At 39.2% G+C, this 19,448-nt stretch overlaps 1 protein-coding gene across 2 annotated transcripts in view; it reads right to left on the reverse strand.

The window, feature by feature from the left end:
- Positions 1-20: 20 nt before the first annotated feature.
- The window catches only part of ATM (ATM serine/threonine kinase), a 52,273-nt gene continuing 32,845 nt past the window's right edge, over positions 21-19,448 (reverse strand). For both annotated transcript variants that reach the window (XM_083735739.1, XM_083735740.1), the window contains 26 exons: positions 18,565-18,652; positions 17,637-17,792; positions 16,961-17,069; positions 16,031-16,119; positions 15,844-15,946; positions 15,385-15,533; positions 15,119-15,223; positions 14,461-14,580; positions 13,885-14,119; positions 12,402-12,566; positions 12,054-12,173; positions 11,723-11,940; positions 11,190-11,397; positions 9,966-10,070; positions 8,625-8,780; positions 8,149-8,287; positions 7,320-7,402; positions 6,813-6,953; positions 6,203-6,319; positions 5,420-5,569; positions 4,003-4,168; positions 3,026-3,112; positions 2,823-2,937; positions 2,509-2,572; positions 1,339-1,475; positions 21-1,240 (listed from right to left, as the gene is read on the reverse strand). In XM_083735739.1, coding sequence (XP_083591865.1) covers positions 1,060-1,240; positions 1,339-1,475; positions 2,509-2,572; positions 2,823-2,937; positions 3,026-3,112; positions 4,003-4,168; positions 5,420-5,569; positions 6,203-6,319; positions 6,813-6,953; positions 7,320-7,402; positions 8,149-8,287; positions 8,625-8,780; positions 9,966-10,070; positions 11,190-11,397; positions 11,723-11,940; positions 12,054-12,173; positions 12,402-12,566; positions 13,885-14,119; positions 14,461-14,580; positions 15,119-15,223; positions 15,385-15,533; positions 15,844-15,946; positions 16,031-16,119; positions 16,961-17,069; positions 17,637-17,792; positions 18,565-18,652 — 3,506 coding nt within the window. In that variant the 3' untranslated portion in view covers positions 21-1,059. The remainder of the gene's footprint in view (positions 1,241-1,338; positions 1,476-2,508; positions 2,573-2,822; positions 2,938-3,025; positions 3,113-4,002; positions 4,169-5,419; positions 5,570-6,202; positions 6,320-6,812; positions 6,954-7,319; positions 7,403-8,148; positions 8,288-8,624; positions 8,781-9,965; positions 10,071-11,189; positions 11,398-11,722; positions 11,941-12,053; positions 12,174-12,401; positions 12,567-13,884; positions 14,120-14,460; positions 14,581-15,118; positions 15,224-15,384; positions 15,534-15,843; positions 15,947-16,030; positions 16,120-16,960; positions 17,070-17,636; positions 17,793-18,564; positions 18,653-19,448) is intronic.

The raw sequence follows: 19,448 nt of genomic DNA on the forward strand, positions 1-19,448 counted from the left end.
AAAGGTTTTGGAGACAATACTTGTCTGTAACAGCAAAGTTTTATTTCACATACAAGAGTTTTGTCACTAGCTTTTGAGCTCTACAGGATTTTTGTCAGGATCCGGTGTATGTTATTACCCATTTTGTAGAGAATCAATACTTCAATAGCACAGAATCCAATACCAAGTACATATACAAATTGTTTCCTTCCATGGCATGAACATGGCAAACACATGCCAGAAACTATTACTGAAAGGTAAATACATGTTTTCATATATCTTAAACTTACTTAGTAAGTTTATATTCATTTATAGTGCCCCTTTTCCCTCCCAAGGATTACATAATCAGTGGTGGGGATAAAAGAGCAATTTACATTTTTAAAATAGTAACACAACCATTAGAAATTGAATGCATGTTGTTTAAACACAAAATATTGGACAAAGCCACTATTTCCATGATAGAAAACAGGTTAAAAAAAATATCATTTTTCACATGGTAAGATTTTGCTAGCTAAGAGTAACAAAAATAATATATTTTTGAAAACTGAAAATTCAGCTATCAAAAACCAAAAGGGTACCCAGATTATTACAATGACTAGTTAATAGATCTATTTTCTTAAGGCAAATAATTGCAGCCATCAGTAACAGTAATCTATTGTGAGTTTACACTGTGCATATGATTTTTAATTCTTCTACGTATTTTTCTTCCCAGTTTTGATATGGAGCCTTGTTTTGGGCAATGTACTTGTCAGCTTTAAGTCTGATGTATCATTTCATAACACTTCAGTTTCTTGTCTCCCAGGTTTAAAGCCATGGAAAACTTTGTGCACCTTCCATATGCCATAGATCAGGGACTTCTAAATGTTAGTTATCTAGCATGGATAGTGATCATGGTTGGCACACACTTGTAGCCTCCTGCCAGTGTTGTGGTGCCCTCTTGGTGAAGTACATTGCATAGCAGCAAAACAAGGACCACTGTGCGCATTCCACCATCAGTTCTGATGATTTTAAATACAGCAGGAACAAAGTTCTCTTGCGTTGCAGCAACATTTTCTACTCATTAAGACTAACCCCACATTTTCACACCCAGGCTTTCCAGCCTGGAAAGAGGCGGCTGAGATTCTTTGGGTCCATGGCTTGCTGTATGAGAAGGTTCACCTGACCTCCTACACTGAGCACTGTCCCCTCTTCCACACCTTTAAGCTTCTCCTGAAGTCGCATCAGAACACGCTCTGCCACTTTATTAAACGTCTGGTTATCACTGTTGAGAATTAAAAAAAAGGCAAGAAAATATAAATTGCAGAGCCTCGCAGATGTTCATGTTAGTCATAACCCCCATCCCCGGTAGTGATTTCTTACTTTGATTTTTTGTTACATCCCCGATCAGCACCATTGAGACTTGAGTTAATGTCTGTTTCATCCTCTGGCCTTTGCTGCAAATACAAAGCTTTCAAGGGATTCATGGTCCAGTCAAAAAGTGGGTCATACAGAAGCACCTGTAAAACAAGGCAAAAATATGCATCTAAATGAAGCTAGCTCAATGCCCTAAAAAGGCAGGCAAATAAAGATTCCATGTTTGTAGGAGAATCTTTAGACTGGCAATGTTGTTCAGCATGTGAATTAAATGTTACGATTTGGTCCCATCTTGGTAATAAAACATTTCAATTATTTTAGCAATTGGGCAGTTATAAATGTTCTGTCAACAGCAAATACAGCTACAGTGAATCTGCTTTTTGAAATACAGAAACTCCTTGTAGAGTTTCCGCTAAGCTGTTTGTGGCCACCTGATAAATGGTAACCTCTAGGTTGAACTACCATAGTGTGTCATTTGTAAGACTGTCTTCACAAAGTGTGAATACCAACTGTTCAAGACAGCAGTGGCTAGGTTGCTAATGGAAACTGGGTAGAAAACATCCTACAACTGTGTTAAAATATTTACTAAGGGTGGGACAGAATTCAGGGCCCTTAATGCTGATCTCAGGATTCTGGTTGGTTCATATATGATACATGGACATTCCCTGAGAAAATAAGGTTCTAGGCTGCTTAGGGTTTTAAAGGTTAAATGCACCACTTCAAAACAAACTGGTAACCAGTGTAATTTGTGTTGTACTACATGCTGGGAGTCTTGATCCCAAGCCATCCTTCATGTGCAGATGTGTGTGCATGCATGCCACATGCTGGGGCTTGATCATGCCCTCAAATTTAAATAATTTCAGTTGTGTGTTCAAATGGGCTCATATGTCAGTCTAACATCTTTTCCTTCCTTAAAACATTCTGCTCCCTTGAAACAGAAAAGGTTCAGAGCTGCATTACAATATTTCAGTAAATCTCCTGTGACAAGTTATAAGTGCTTAAAATATTTATAAACTTTTTGTGTGCCTAACAGTTTAGAATGTTGAAGCAAACTTTTGCACTAGGAGCTGCCACAGTTTAAATGCCAAAGAAGTTTATGAAAGTTTTTAAATACAACCAATACCTTTCAGCTTTTCATCGACAGCCACAAAAAAAAAAAAAAAAAAAAAGGCTTACCTCTACAATAGTAAGCAAAGCTTCTTGGGAATTTCTCATAACCACCATAGTTTTTTCACAGCATCTAGAAGATATTTTCAGAACAGTTTTCTAAATTATTTTCCACTAATAGTTTCAACATACGACAGCATTTTGTTTTTTATAGCTAATGGCAGTGTTTCTTACTGGGTCTCATTAGACCAAAAATAAAAATGTAACGAGCATGGTTTTCACTGGTTTACACTACAAGCTTGTTCAAAAAGCTGAGCTGGTGGAATTCTATTGTAACTTTAACAGTGAAATGCTTAAGAAGCAACTGCAGTTATATACTATACCTCCTGAAGACTCCTTCTACACCAGTGATGCCCATTCCATCCACTATATCTCTTGTTAGCCTGAAAGGTATGATCTCTGGGGTAGGAAGGATTTTGCCCTGCTCAAAAGCAACACCTGGCAGAGGAAAAGAGAAAGGCAACGTTTTTAAAAGGGTTATATATACACAAAAGGATAATATATGATCCTTTGTGTTTATACATACCTAGATCAATGTGCACGAGTTCTGCGGTTTGCTCATCTAACAGAATATTCTGTACATGTCTGTCTCCAAGACCAAGTATGTAGCCAACTGAAAGAAGGAAGTCTAAAAATGAACCCAGAAGCACTTGCCTACATTTCATTTTCCCCCTTTATACATATAACTCACAGCTTCTCTCTGCATTTATTTATTCCCCGCCCAACAGGTTTTCCTTGCTTGTAAGGTTCTGAGAAGGTCTATTCTCCTTTTCCAACCACAGTCTACCATGTTGCATTAAGTGCTATTCTGGAAGGTCCCCTAATCTTCAGCAGTGGTTTTTCAAGAGGAACAAAGAACTGGTGGGAGGATTGAAATGCTTGGGAACATGCCTAAGGATAGAAAATACACCTGAGTGCGGCTCCCTCTCTTTCTCCCATTCACAAAATAAATTCATCCCATGTAGTGCTATGTCACAGTGCCAGTACACTCATGCTGCCATCTTATATTTAAAGCAGCTACTGTACACTTTTTAATGATAAACCATACCATTTTTAATGATAGTTTACTTTTTAATTATTAAATGGATTAAAGCTCAGTAAACTTTCACACATGGGTGCATTTTGAAGATGCCAAAACAAGTGGGAGGTGATTCACAGTTAAGTCAACAAAGCAAATGAGTAACACTGGCATTTCATTCCCAGTCAGCTATACACCTGAATGAAAATACCTATAGAAAAGAAAGCAGCCCTCTAACTGCGCCAAAACTATCAGCCCCAACAATTAAAACTTGTCCCCTGTGATCAAAATCTATGTACTATCAACTAAAGCTCATGGAGCACCTTGGAAGAGGAGGACAAAACAGCAAGAGTCATTACATTTTAGTTATTAAATAGATTAAGACCTTTAGCTCTTGTTGAAACAAAACACTATTTTCAATTTGTCTTTATAGTTAGAAAATTATTATTGAAGTGTGCCAAAAACCAGCCATATTTTTAAAGTACCTATTGATGAAGTAGCAACACTGCGAGTATATGCCAGCCGTTTCTCAAACCATACTGCTGGATCAAGAAATTTTTCCATGCAGAAATAACGAAATACAGGTTGAAAATTCTGACATACATCCATAAAGACGTTACATTTCTCCTCAGGATTTTTCCTTTGGGCCTCCTTCAAAGTAAACCATAAACAATTTAAAGATGGGTGTGAAAAATACTTTTGTTGCTTATGTACAGCCATACTTGCAGTGAGAACACAACACATAACATTTATGAAACACCTGCCCTTCAAAATACCAATAGATGTGCAACAATTGGGCAAAACTGAAGTGAAGTGTAGCAAAGTGGACAGTGTGCTGGCTTAAGGGTGGGGGAGATAAAGGCTCAAATCCCTGCCTAACCTATAAAGTTCACCAGTTAACTCTGGGTCAGATATTATCTCTCACCTGAACTGACAATGGAAGAAGGGAAGCCTGGATGGTTTACTATGAATGCACTTCCTCTGGAGGAATGAATGGGGGATCCATCCATGAATGGGTGAAGCCCTTCTTCCACCAGGAGAGGCACATGCAACTCTGTGATAAGCTTCTGAAGATCTACGCTCAAGCGAGTATAGAAAAATCTGAGGAGTTGAAATGTCCCCTGATGTAGGGGTCTAGGCTTGTGAAACCGAAGTCAGTCCCTTGGAACAAGGTCCGATACGGACTAAGAAAATTGAAGCTCTGGCTGTCTCTCGAGTGTATGTGTATGAAGGTTGAATGCTGGCACCAGGGAAAGGTCTCTTTCACCCCTTTCACATAAAGTTCCCAAGCTTCCTTTCTCTGGATGGCATTAAGGAGGATACGACCCATGGATGGGATGCTCTCTATCTAGCTAGGTCATGTAGGGTGGGTAGTGCCAGACCTGGAATATAGAAGGAGGATAGAATCTGTAGAATTCTCCTGTCAAAGGTTGCTTCTGTTGAACCTAAAGTATCTAACCTGTAGTTTTGGTGAAGGTAGATGGAGACTTCCAAGTGGCTGTCCTGCAAATTTTGGACAGTGGGGCATTAGCCCCACTGTGTTTGGGAGGGCAGTTACTGGTTTGTGGGTGTTTTGTTTTTGATTTCTTAAAATGTATTTTGTGCTTTTTTATTTATGTTCAAGGGCGGTATACAAATTTGATAAATGAACAGATAAAGCGAAGTAGACAAAAGACCTGGTGAAATGTGCTGTGACGTAGCTAGGCCATAAAATCTTGTAATAATTTTATCCTCTTTCTTGTGGCAGCTGTGAAGTTGGCAATAGCCTTTCACTGGCAGGCCCACTCCCCATTCATGATGAAAGGTTATTGGGGAAATAACACATCAAAACAGATTGTATGGGTGGGAATATACCGCTAGACACAGCTTATCATGGTTGGGAAGGATTTGCTTCTGACTCACCATCATTTTCCTTTGGCAATCTACGCTACTATAGTCCTTTGGCCTATATCGTTTGTGAGCACTGCTGTCAGTATTGATGAGGAATTCACCCAGAGGAATCGTTCCTGTGCACCACTCTAAGACACCGCTCCTCTGTGAAAGGGGAACCACCTTAAGGGATAAGAAGACGTATTAACTGTCATGATTAACCAGTGCTAATTCAAATCAGATTCCTTTGTAACCTTAGTTTGAAAACCCATTTTGGAATCATGGGTACAATCTCTAGTTTACATTGGAAAATGCCCTGTGGAAAGTGAAATAAAATCCCGAGAGAGAGAGAGAGAGCGCACACACATGTATTTATAACACTAGCTCCCAGTTTTCAAACTAGTTTGGCAAGGAGAGGAGATGTTGTGAGAGCAACAAGGTTTGTGTGCAGAAGCTCCAACATTCAGCAGAATCTCAGGTAGTAGCTGCTGTGGAAAAACTTTGCCCGAGTCCCTAGAGAGTCACTGCCATACTGAGCTAGATGAAGCAATGTTCTGTCTTGATATAAAACAATTTTTTTATGTTGGAGATGAAGGATGGGAGCTCAGTGGCAGAGCATGTGAGGTGCATGTAGAAGGTCCTAGATTCAATTCCTGTCACCTCCAGCTTAAAAGATCTCGAGTAGTAAGTCCTAAGTGCCACTTTCAGAGCTAAATTCAGTAATTATCAGAGCCTATATAAAGGAAGCTTCTTTGGCTGGTGAACCCACATCATGTCTGCAACAGGCTACTTTGATGGAACAAGAGCAAAACTTGCCTTATATCTGCGGATAGTCAATTTTCTCTTTCTGGTTTCAGTATTTTGCTGAAGCAGAGCATTGCACATCTGGAAAACCTGCTGCATGACAGCATCCTGTCTCAGGTCATCACGGCCCTTTAAGAGATACAAAAAAGGCAATGGTATAGAAATGGTATCTGCTGAACACTACAACAACTTTATGTTATTTATATTTATTTGGAAGTGAGGGAAACTTTTATTCAAAACAAGTATGCAAAGTACTGTAGACTTAAGCAACAGGAAAAGTATCCAGACAATTGAGCAGTACTGTCACGTTATACTTTGTCTTCTGGGATCACTCAGAAGTTTTGAAATACATTGTACATTTAGTAAATAAGTAAATATATACTTAGAAATGTGTAAGAACGTATTTCCATTCATCCCTGCATCAGGCGCATATAAATTTCCCACGGTTTTACTTTACAGCAGCTCAGAGAAATAAAACATATCAACTTCCACCAAAGGCAAGGTTCACACCACAGAACATGGCACAAGTTAAAAACCCAATATTCTACATTCAATTTACAGGTCTCATGGTTTTTAAATCAAAAAAGACACCTCTCTAGCACGTGCAACACACAGAACTTACCTTGACAAGTTGCCTCCTCTCTTTCCCATCTGATCCAACACAGTCTATTATTTTCGGTAGATTAAGGCCTCCTGCTAAGCGAAATTCTGGCTTGAATGACCTTATTGTAACCAAATTTTCATACTTCCCACTTGGATCCACCTAAAATCATAAATATATTTAGGCGCTGCTGTATCATGTTCACCACAATATTACATGTTCACTACAGTACTGATAGCCATTTCTCTGTCTGCTAGAATGAAACACGTGCAGGTTACAGACTCTGCTAACCCAGAAATAGTACCTTGAGTTAAGAACTTTGCTTCAGGATGAGAACATAAATCTTGCTCCGGCGGTGCGGCAGCAGCGGGAGGCCCCATTAGCTAAAGTGGTACCTCAGGTTAAGAACAGTTTCAGCTTAAGCACGGACCTCCAGAACGAATTAAGTACTTAACCCGAGGTACCACTGTAATCCCCGCTAATATGACTATGTAAGGATTATTACTGAGATAAACCAGTTTCATTTACCTTGATTTCCATGGTGGGTACAACAACATCATCTAGATTCTTTAGCTTGGTGATAGGTTGATCAGAAGGGATATTTATGCCTCCTGCATAAACAACACACAAATTACCTTAAATGCCATTACTAACATTTGTTGCTATAGGAACTCCTGCACACTGGACTTCAAACAATGATGAAACTGTTTCTAACATGTCTCTGATATTACAGAAATTATTCTAGATTTTCTAGTGTGGTGCCATCTACCCCTTTGCCTTTCCACTGTGTATCAGACATTCTCTACTATTTTAACTCTTTTTAATATATCTAATTGTACTATAAATATTACATTGTAAATTGGCCCGTGCCCAAATACCAAAATAACCAGAGTACTGCCGATTTGCTCTGAGGCAAAGGCTGTTACAGATACCTGCACAAATTGGATACAGTTCACTGGCTAACAAATATCATTACAGTGGTACCTCGGGTTACATAGGCTTTAGATTACAGACTCTGCTAACCCAGAAATAGTACCTCAGGTTAAGAACTTTGCTTCAGGATGATAAAAGAAATCGCACGGCGGCAGCGTGGCGACAGCGGGAGGCCCCATTAGCTAAAGTGGTGCTTCAGGTTAAGAACAGTTTTAGGTTAAGAATGGACCTCCAGAACGAATTAAGTACTTAACCCGAGGTACCACAGTATAGCCTATAAATTGCACAGTTAATTTACTTTCAACAAAACATCCTGGAGAAGCAAAACAATATTTTTCAGCTATTTATTACACAGTATGAAACTGAAGGATTATTGTTGATTTTCAACTCCCACCGCAATTATCCCCATTTTCCATATTCTTACTTCTCTCTGACTTCCAGGGAGTCGCGTCCATGTTTGCTAAAGTGATATAAGCATTGCAGAGGGCTTCAACATTTGCCACCATATCAGCTCTTTCATGCTTGATGATGTTAATTATATTGCTAGCAGCTTCCATCCGTTCCTATCGGTTGAAAAAAGAATACTGGTAAAAGCGAGTGTTTTACTTACAGTCTGTTGTTGTTTAGTTGTATCCGACTCTTCGTGACCCCATGGACCAGGCACGCCAATCTACAATCTACTTTAGATTACAATCTACAATCTACTTCAGATTAAAACAATTCAGAGCTCTGACAACAAAGGAAGCATTAGGAAACTGGGCCAACTGCTGGTGGATAACTTTACTGCACAGCCCTGACATTATGAAAAACAGGCCCCAACTACAATACTGTCCATGCAAACACAAGACACTTCCCGCTCCCCCAGCCTAAAGCACCCCAGAAGCAGGTGAATGAAAGTACCTTGTCAAGTTGAGAAGTTTCTTTTGGTGTGTTTTTTGTTTGCCTGCTTCTTGCTTCTTCCGGCTTTGCGAAGAGTTCATCCTTGTTGGCATTCACCAATGCCAAGATTATAAACAAAGTGTGATGTGGATGGTCCAGAGAAATTCTAGCTATAAGCTGTGAAGAAATATATTTATTTAAAGAAAAGTTATACAACTAGCATTCTTACTCTGTGATCTGCATATTAAAGCAAGCATCAAAGGTTCAGCAGCAATGCTCAATGATTCAGTTCTATACTGGACTTCATATTTCTATACTGGACTTCATCTTTCAAATGCTATTTCTATTTGAATGCGACAATAAACCATGTTTCAGCACCATGTGAATGAGCTTCAATGAATTAATCTGGGTTGAAGCCTGGCCATGGGACAGAATTTTCTTGCAGGCCCTAATGGATGACCTACAGAGAGTAGGATAGAGGGAATGTGACTTTACTGCTGTTTTTAAAAAATCTCTCTTCTCTGCAGCTTTCAGTACCACTGACCATGGTCTCCTTCTGGACTGCCTCCATACATTTTTGCCTTTAAACTACCCTCTGACCCTCAAATAAAGGGTGGTATATAAAATAAATAAAATGGAATGGTAATTGGGATGCCAGTGCTATAGATTCTAGTCCTACCTATGAGACAAAATCCAGCATTGGGACAGTGCTTTTGCCCCCCTTGCAGATATCCCCAATGCTATTTAATATCTATATAAAGCTACTGGCGGTTGGCATTAAGAGTATTGGGGGCAACGTGCCATTAATACACCGAGACTCAGCTCTATTTCTACATAACATCTGAATAAAGAGAGGCTGTGTGGGTGCCAAACTAGTTCCTGGATGCAGGAAAAATTCAGCCCTGTCAAAGGGACAAAACCTCTGAACTAGTTACTGAGGACTGCACATGCGTGTCCTCAGGCTCCTTGACCATGCAGCACTAGGCAGGGGCATTTTATTTTATTTTTCTCCGATGCTGGGCAAAGGTGTATGAGACCAGGGAGCCATGAGCAATTACAGAGAAGAAGGGAAAAGCTGGACAAAGGACAAAGGAGCTGGGGATGGGAAGAGATGGCACAAAGCTCAATGATCAGAAGGAAGGAATCAGGAAGTTTCGTTTCATTATACAGTAGTCCATTTCTGAGCTGCAAAACTGGCTGCAAAAAATGAAATAGCTAAAATCTAACATTGCAACACTGTAAAATCCTTAACACCCAAACTATTTACATGCAAATAAAGTTTGTTTTTGTATTTTGTTTCTGTGTTTGTTTTGTATTTGCATGTTAAATGAATACAGGGCATCATGGTTGAAGATCAATTACATTAATCAGAATCTGATGAAATCCTTCTGCCTTGCTTTCCATTCGAGCTGCTAGTTGATACATCAGTGGCAAGAATTTGTAAGAGGGTATTTTCTTTGCCTCCTTCTGTTAAAATACAATCAGCAAACAAAAGTAGAAGGTGAGACTGCTTAATAATATAACACAAATTGCATGTATGCTCAGATATCAGTACATCACAATATTTTTTTCTACTTGCTATCAGTGCAAGACATTCTTTTTCACAGCAGCACTTTTATCATCCATTTCTCACACATTTTCTCACCAGGTTTTACAAGCAGTACTGTACAAGCTGGGGAATAATCTATAGTATTTTAAGATGCAAGCACTGTTTATGACACTGGAGAGTCAGGACCGAGTGCTTCTTCATCCCCTCATTGTGAACTGGCTTTGGCACAAAGATTTTGGCGTGTATTAAGCCAAAGTTCCTTGTTACATCTAAACCGGGGAATTCTGACTTAATGTCAGTTAAGAAACTAGGGAAATAAACCAGGGAGGAGGAGAGGGGGGCTTGGCTCTGATGCCTGTTTGCATTTTCACAAACAAACCATCAAGCCTGAACTGATTGTCTGAACAAGGCCACTGCCTGGCAGTATTTTGCATGGATTGTGACTGTGAGGAACCTCAATTCCTATGTATTTATTACAGTGGACGATGAAACCACTAGATTAGGTAGTTTTGTGGTGTATCCATTACATTACTCCTGTTACTTATAAAAATCCTGACATAAGTAAGGAATGATAAGGTAAAAGAGGACTCTGGGAAAAAGAAGCAGAAAGCAGTAATGAAAGATACTACTTCAAAGAGAGACTGATGGTGGGTTGATTCACTACATGTTGCACCTACTCCATGAACCCAGAGTCCTGGCTGTGGCGGGTGGGGGAGAAAGCGAGAAAACAAGAAAACTTTCCACTCACTCGCCTCTGTGCCTGCTAGATATGTATGTATGGAACAGGTATGCATAGGGCCTAATCATGTAAAATCCAAGGTACATGAGTATGAACTGTACAACTGATAACCCACACGATCTGAGACTTAAATGTTTTAGATTTTACATGTGGAAAAATGCACCCACGCATAGACATCCAGTGCAATTTGCTCCCCAACCTTATATTTTACTTCACTGCAAAGAGGGAATGTATACACAGATGTAATAAAGTTGCATCTTTGTATACACAGATGCAGTAAAGTTACGGTGAGACTAACCTGAATCATCACATTGACTTCATAAACACCAGAGTTCTCAAGCCAGAGAGAACAGAGTCGAAAGATCCACATGTCATGCTCTTCCCCACTCAGTAAACAGTTAATGTAGTTCTCAACAGCTTTGCATAAGAAACGTTTGCGATCCTCTCTCAGTGCGCGAATTGCACCTTCATCAAGTTGTAGTTCCCGCTGAACTCTGACTGTGTATCTTAACAACAGAAATTTAGAAATAAGACTACAAATCTAAAATTCATTTACTTATATGCTGACAGACATTGACTTTATAAAAAAGAGAGAGCCTGGGTAGTCCTCATTCTCAGTACTTGACCCAATGATTACTTCTATTGGTTTACACAATAAAATGACAGAAGCAGGAAAACTCCTAAGATAATGCTTCATTACTAAGAACATGCTCATTGTTCCCCAAGAATATACATGCCAAAATACAGCTAGATGAACCCCAACCAGCTGACAGACCTGCCTTAACTTACTACGAATTGGTGGCATAACATACCTCAGTTAGAGAGGCCTACCTGTTTGTAGGAACTTTGTGCTGCTTTAAGAGCCCAACTTCTTCCTTGGCCTTCCTCAACAAAGCTTGCTTGTTTTCAAACTCTGATGATTTCATGTAGTTCTCAATTCTTTGATACTGAGTGTCCGAAAAACGAGCAAGGGACAGAAAAGCCTTCATCTTTCCACTTTTGAGTTCGATGCTACTATCATCGTTTTGGTTCCCAACAGCTGTTACTGCCTAGAACCAAATGTTATAAAAACGATAAAACAACAGCCTGGCCATTAAACAACCACCATTTAATGAGTAAGCACGCAAATAAGATTTCAAAAATATGTGCAGAAGTTGTTTACCTTTTCCAAGTAATTCTGCATAATGACTGTCGGGTTTTCTAAGCATGTCTCTGCTAACCAGCTTCCACACAACCTCAGACATTCTGTGTAAATCAGTCGCAGGCTTGGGTCTTCTTTAACCTTAGAAGAATATAAACATGCAGGTCAGACATACTCACTTGTATATAAAGTGACCTCTCCCCAAGCACTCTTTTATTTTGAATTCCCCTTTCAGTTAAGGTTTTCTGCATATGTTCTGGCCCTTCACAAATACAAGTATGTCACATATGTTGCCCTTGTGTTTCTTCAAAACAAAACAGGAATTTAAACAACGCTGCTACTGTCAAGCTGACATAGGACAAAATGTACCATGTCATCTTCATCCAGTTTCTTAATCATCTCCTTTAGGATACTCAGCGCTAAGCTTTCTTCCTTTTTAGCCCAGAACACTTGTGCTTCCTCCAGCTGCCACACACATACCCCATGTCCAGCCGGACTGAACTGTTTGATTTGAAACACTGCTCTTTCTGGAAGCTGGAAAACAAAATGAAGCAAAAAAAAATTATCTTAAGTTTTGAGATATCATCCATTTCTTCATATTTCTAGAATCCAGTGAAATCTGATACCAATTGTACCTTGTTACAAGTACATCCCATCCCTGATCTAACTGCATGTTCATGTACTTAAATCTTCCAAGAAGGATTCAGTATGCAAATCCTATTGCTGGAATGAAATGAAAATTCATTTCCTTTACACCCACGTTAAAATCTGCACCACTTATAAGCCACAAATAGTTTGTCCTACATTATATGGCTGCAATTTAAGATATGGGATCAGAGTACAGGGGAATCTAGATCTAGTACTATCAATCAGATAATTGCATATGGAAGACTGAGCCCAAGATAACAGTATTTAGAGTTAAAGGATCTATTAATTTTATGGCTCATGTAGTGAATTTATGGCTGTGCTCAAATTCTTACACCAGAAACAGTGTACTGCAAATCACTGATCACAGATTAGTATATTTTGAACCTTCCCTTTTACGCCTCATAACCAGAGGGGCTATAGAATGATAAATGGAATGATTTCCACTCACTTTCACTCCTAAATATACTTTCAATCTGTACAGCACAATTAATGAATAACACACTAAGGCTGGAAGCTATTTAGGTGAATTAATCCAGAATAGGAACCTGTGGGCATGTGCAAGTGGTGTCCAGCTTTGAGTAAATAGAAATATATTCAGGCCTATAATTGTATGCTATATTATTTCACAGAAAGGACAACTTATTGATCCACTAGAAAGTTTTAAACTACCAAAAAAGGAAAGAGAATTTGCAACTGATGCAATAACAACAACAAAACTATGCACTTCTTTTGGGGAATTCAAGAAGGTGACTATATCATGCTGCTGCTCCATAGCTCTTAATATTGTTAAGGTGCCTAATTGCCAATCAGGCATACTGCAGAAAATGAGAAAATGCACTTGCCAAAATACAATGGCTTGACTTTCACATTTAAATATTTTTTGTTTGTTTCCAGGCTAGCAAATGTGACTATAGGACACAGGTAGTGTGTCCTCGAAGCTACAAACATGAGTCTGACCAAACTGCGGGAGGCAGTGGAAGACAGGAGGGCCTGGCGTGCTCTGGTCCATGGGGTCATGAAGAGTCGGAAATGACTAAACGACTAAACAGCAACAGCGTGGTAACAAGACTAGAGAATTATAATTTCCTAATACATCTTGGAGAACCCCTGGAGTACCTCTTTAAAAATAATAACATCAATCTATACTTAATATAGCAAATCCGTAAGGGAGAACATCTAGACTAAATTTTAAGGATTTATTTACCTGTGTGTTTTTTGCCACTCGAGCCAATCTGGACAGCTCCACCAGGTGTTTTGTGAGGATGTCTTTGATGCATTCCCTTTTGGCATTCTCAGTTTCCTTCTCCAGAAGGATCTTCAGGATTACTGTGCGGAGAGCCATGATAGGTTCCTGAAAACTAAAGTCACTGTCTTGGAGAAGCTGGGACTGTTTCTGCCACTTCAGATATGTACAATTCAGCTGGCTGACAGTAAAAGATCTGAAAAAAAGAAAGCATATGGAAGTGTGTGAGGAATTCTGACTGAATTTTAATAAAGCTGCTTCACGTTGAGTCAGATCACTGAGTCTATTTAGTCCAGTATTGTCTACACTGGCTTGCAGTGGCTCTTTGGGATTGCACACTGGTGTTTCTCCCAGCCCTAACTGGAGATCCCAGGGATGTAAGCTGGGACTTTATGCATGCAAATTAGGTTTGCAGTGAAGAAATGCAGATTCTGATTACCCCATAGGAAAAAAATAATTTCCATGGGTGAAATGTGAAAATACATCCAGGGTCATAAGGAAGGAAAAAGTAAAGCATTGGTTGGAAAAGAAAAGTACCCAGAGAAAAGTTGTCCTATGCATTCCAACTCTCCAATGGTCTGCAATCTGCAGAGTGTAGGCAGCAATGAATATACAGACTCAAGGCTGCCTTTAGACAGCTCTTCTACTTCCTTGACTCTGCAAATATAAGAAAAAGATCACTGTAACTTCTGATACCTGCCAAAGCAATTTCAAATCCCACTACACAGTGAGCAGAAGTCAGAAAGGATATCTTGTCAAGCAGCACTTAATAGAAACAGACATTACATATAACTTCAACTGAAAATAAATCTGACTGTAACACATGCCTACAATTAAAAAATGTCTTGACTCCATCAAAAGATACGAGAATTTTCTGATCTACAAAATAAGGGGCATATCACACTACATGTAAAAAGGCAAGTAGCTCCTCTGCAGCATCCAACCTTCTTATCTGCTTAAGCCTTATCTCTAATCTTCAAAATGCACTTCTTTCAAAAGTTTCAAATTGCTATGTTATGCCTTACATAAATTGCATTAAAATCCATGGAAGCTGCATACATTTTACACAAATGAAGCACTGATGTATACATCTCTTATAACATAAACTGCAATGTGTTAGGAAAGCTACAGTTTATTGGCATTTTTTTTTGTTAATAACATACACAGACACCTGTATGCAAAGCTTGCTTCTTACCTGGCACACTTCAGTCTTTCATAAAAAGTAGAGAATTCATTGTCCCTTAAACACTGTAGAGCATCATACAATGATTCATGGTAGCCTTGTCCTCCAATTTCATCTCTTAAAAGAGAATTAACAAAATTTCTATTTGAATGCAAACACTTTATTAAACTGTCCTTTATAACAGTAATCCTTTATCAGCTTATCAACTGCTACTAAGGCTCCCTCCGTAGCAGTTTTAGGTAAGGGACAAACATTTAAAAAGTGATAGTTTGCATTACTTGACGGAAGAGATTTGATCCCATTGCATGTTCCTCCAAGCTGCCTGATAACGAATCTCTTGCAATTCCATAGAACATTCTTTGTTCTCTTGTTCCAGTCCTTTAAGGTAGATGGAGAGTGTGTCACACAGCCCGAAATTCTGCAAGGCCTGCCCATCAGTGAGATAAAAAGTTAACATGAAAATGATCAGATTTCTGAAAATGCTTTCCAGGACTGGAAGTGAAGCATTTTTACTACACCCAAGTCCCACTTACTTCTAGTCCTAGTAGCACTTCAGGCTGCCATGTTCAAGGTCAAAGCATAATCTTAGATTATTATTTTTTTACAGAATTAAACTGTTACAGTCAAAATTATGGACATTGTCATCTAACATCTGGGGGGACCATACTGACTACCCCTGTGAATGTGAGCATTTGGGGGGGGGAAGGGGGGGAGATATGCATTGCTTTAAAAATTACCTCTATTATTCCTGCCTGCCGAGTTGATGGTGGAAGAGTCGTTTCAAGGTCATAGGTTACTAGGGCTTTCTCCCATCTTGCTTCATGCTCATATGTTCTTATCCTATCACGGATAAGAGAATAATATTAAAACTGATAACACTTTGCCTACAGTTAAAATTGCTAATTTCCCCAATAAAATTATTACCTAGTTAAAGGCTGCAGCATTCTTCCACCACCACAGCCATAGAGACTATCGGGTTCTCCTATGCTTTTGTATATTTCCATGAGAAGGTCCTAGGTACAAGTGAAAATAGTTACTTGACATTCTTCCATCCTACAGAACAAAAAATATTGCAATCTTCTATGGAATATGTTACATCTGACCAATACTTGTCTTTGCCTCTGTTATAAACTTTTAGCACACTTTGATAGACCTCCCACATCCAAACAGAAAGCCCTGTGGGCTACGCTCAGAGAAATTAATATGTTTTCCTTTACACAAAATACATAGAGGCCAGGAGCTAGAGAACCATGGCTCATATCTATTGATAGCAACAACACACGACACATAGCAATTTACTTTTGAAATGGATGGGTACTGGAACATTGGTTCATTTACCATGAATGGACCTTCTAGGCTGCCTTAGTGAGACATCCACGGATGGGCTGTGTCTCCCAATTCATCCTGGACCCACAACCACACACCAGTCTAAGAATCAAAAGCAGCTTGGGCCTGCTGCTCAAGTAACTAAAGCCCAAAATTTCACTGAGAGCACCTAAATACCCTTTTGGATCCTAGTTGTATTTTCTATCATACTGGATAAATAAGGCCAAAAGCAAGCTGCATCATACATGAAGCTGAAAGTTAAAATACAGCCTCAGCTCCCATCCCAGAAAAAGCAATATCTGTGAAGCGAATGGGAATGCAGCCCAACACCGCGCTTTCAAATAGAAGTCGACACAGTATTTTAAGTCAACAGTATAGTTTATGGAGGCTAGTGGGGCCACACAATTGTCAAGTCGCCTGGTAACCATAACTTACTTGTTAGCAGTCTTAGAAACATATCTATGAGTGAACTAGTTGAAACATTCTCAAAAACAAGAAAAAGTACTTTGTGCCAAAAATGTACCATACCTGCAAACTTATTCCAGTTTCCTCTTTGCTCTTCTTGCTCAAGGAAGTTAGTGTTAAATTCTGACTTCCTTCTTCAAATATTAGCTGCTTAGCTGCTTTGAAAGTAGACCTGCAGAAAACAAGTTTAAAAATTGGTCTTCAAGTTGGATATGAATTCTTTTAAAACGACTAGATATACCAGTAAATCTAAGCCATGAGTAGCTCCTAGAGATACTCTGTTACTTAACTAAGCTGAGTCCATTTCCTTGGTCAGACCTGTTCAATCAACGCCTTAAATGGAAAATTGGATAACTATAAGTAGGTGCTTTGGGAGGCAGCAAAGGTCTCCCCTTAACAAAACTGTGTTGTTTTCATTTTATTTAAACTACAAAACCCACAGAATTTCAACAAACCAAGACATGGCACACTGCCTCTCGCCACTGAGATAGTCTCTAGATTAAGGCAGGGATGGACTTTACTGAAGCCAATGGGCCAAAACCATCTGGTTGGTGGAAGTTAATGACTTTTGTTTGAAAGCAGTATTGATTTTTAACATGAAGAACTCATGCTGAAACAAAATAAGCAGTTCAATTTATCCAAGAGGAGAACCCTTTGAATCAGACTTATACCACATGCACGTATATCAATGTATTTTAGTTTAACATAAATGAGAATAGGCTGTATTTAACACTAGTACCTTGCTTGCTGTTTGTCTGAATTTATCTTGTCTGCATAGATTTCTGTGTAGAGCAAAGCTGTGAAGTGAGCAGCACAAGACTGAGCTGCCATGGCAACCTGAAGGTAGTCGAGTTCCAGCCAAAAGCTGTCACTGAAGACTGTACTTGAAGGACTCCTGAACAAAATATTAAGCACAAGTGCATTCATCTCACTTTATAAAACGGCTTTAAACTGAAAGCAGCACATGTTCTATAAATCTATAACCTATTCCCCATTATTTTGTCAGGACTATAACAGTCGTTTTAAGAAATAACATAGAATTATTTGACATCTTTAGAAAGATTTTAGAAGTTGCTTCAACTTAATCGACAAACACAATTCTGGGCAAAATACAAAACCACTTTCAATGGCTGTTTTGTTATTGACAACTGAAACAGGTCTTCTAAATATATAACAATATATAACAGGTCTTCTAAATGCAATTGACTGGAAGGGCCCAGGCCCTTTGGTAAAACTGCTGGGATTTGGTTTTTTTGCAGGTATACTTTGCAACAGGTCATTGACACAAAAATTATGCATTAGTGGTGGATTTATAATGGACCACCCACACAATATTCTGCTTTATTAGTTGCTCTAAAATGGTAACCTAACGTTACGGCATTATTGCCATTTGGAGGGGAAAGACAACACAGAACATTTGTGGGGTATGCTACAGGACATTTACTATTTGGAAATGAAACAGTGCCACTGCCCCCAAATGTTTGAAGGCACAAACAGTATTGAAAGAGGCAACATGTGTAACCACCCCATATCATCATGAGCACAAATCATTGTGAGTGCAAAAATAACAAAGAAATCTGAGAGCCCTCCCCTCAATGTCCAAATAGACCGCTGTTGTAAAATTAAAAATACAATAACATAAAGGCTAACACAGCAACTTAATCCACCTCTTTTGCCGTCTTAAGAAGTCAACAACAGCGAGCATTGTCCGTCGAGATATTTTATCCAAACTTCCATGAACAAAGGTTTGTGAGTCTGCATTGAAGAAAAACTTTAGTCAGAAGGCTACTGATCTGATGTACAATAACAACTCTGAATTAGGGAAGTTAATAACAACGAAAACCAAAATAGAGGGATGTTATGCTTAAGTTTTCAATATTCTTTTGAATCACCCTGATAAGTAACTCCTCCGGTAAGTCATGAATACATATACAGTGGTGCCCCGCAAGACGAACACCTCGCAAGACGGAAAACCCGCTAGACGAAAGGGTTTTCCGTTTTGGAGGTGCTTCGCAAAACGAATTTCCCTATGGGCTTGCTTCGCAAGACGAAAATTGTCTTGCGAGTTCCTGCGGGTTTTTTTCCCCTCCCCCCCTTTTTCTAAGCAGCTAAGCCGCTTATCAGCTGATCCGCTAAAAGCCGCTAATAGCACTAATCCGCTAAGCTGTCAATGGGCTTGCTTCGCAAGACGAAAAAACCGCTATACGAAGAGACTCACGGAACGGATTAATTTCGTCTTGCGAGGCACCACTGTATTTTAAATGAGAAAATGGTGTGTGAAATACAGAAGTACCCCCACAGCTATTAAGAAAGTGGTTTATAGCAAAGCAGAAATCTGAACCATCTATTAAGCTATGCTGTCTCTGCTATTTAACAAAAAGAAATAGCTTTGACTCTTCTGTTATTTCTTAACAATGTTCTCCATTGGCTTAGCTGACAAACTAGCAATATTTCGCTCTTCCTCTTCTTAAAACTCTTTCCATTCTAGCTGATCATTACCAGAGCCCTATAACTAAGAACCAATGCTTGAGTTGGGTTTCCCCCCATCCTC

This window comes from Podarcis gaigeae, assembly GCF_964106915.1.
Source record: "Podarcis gaigeae genome assembly, chromosome: 4".
Lineage (NCBI taxonomy): Eukaryota > Metazoa > Chordata > Lepidosauria > Squamata > Lacertidae > Podarcis > Podarcis gaigeae.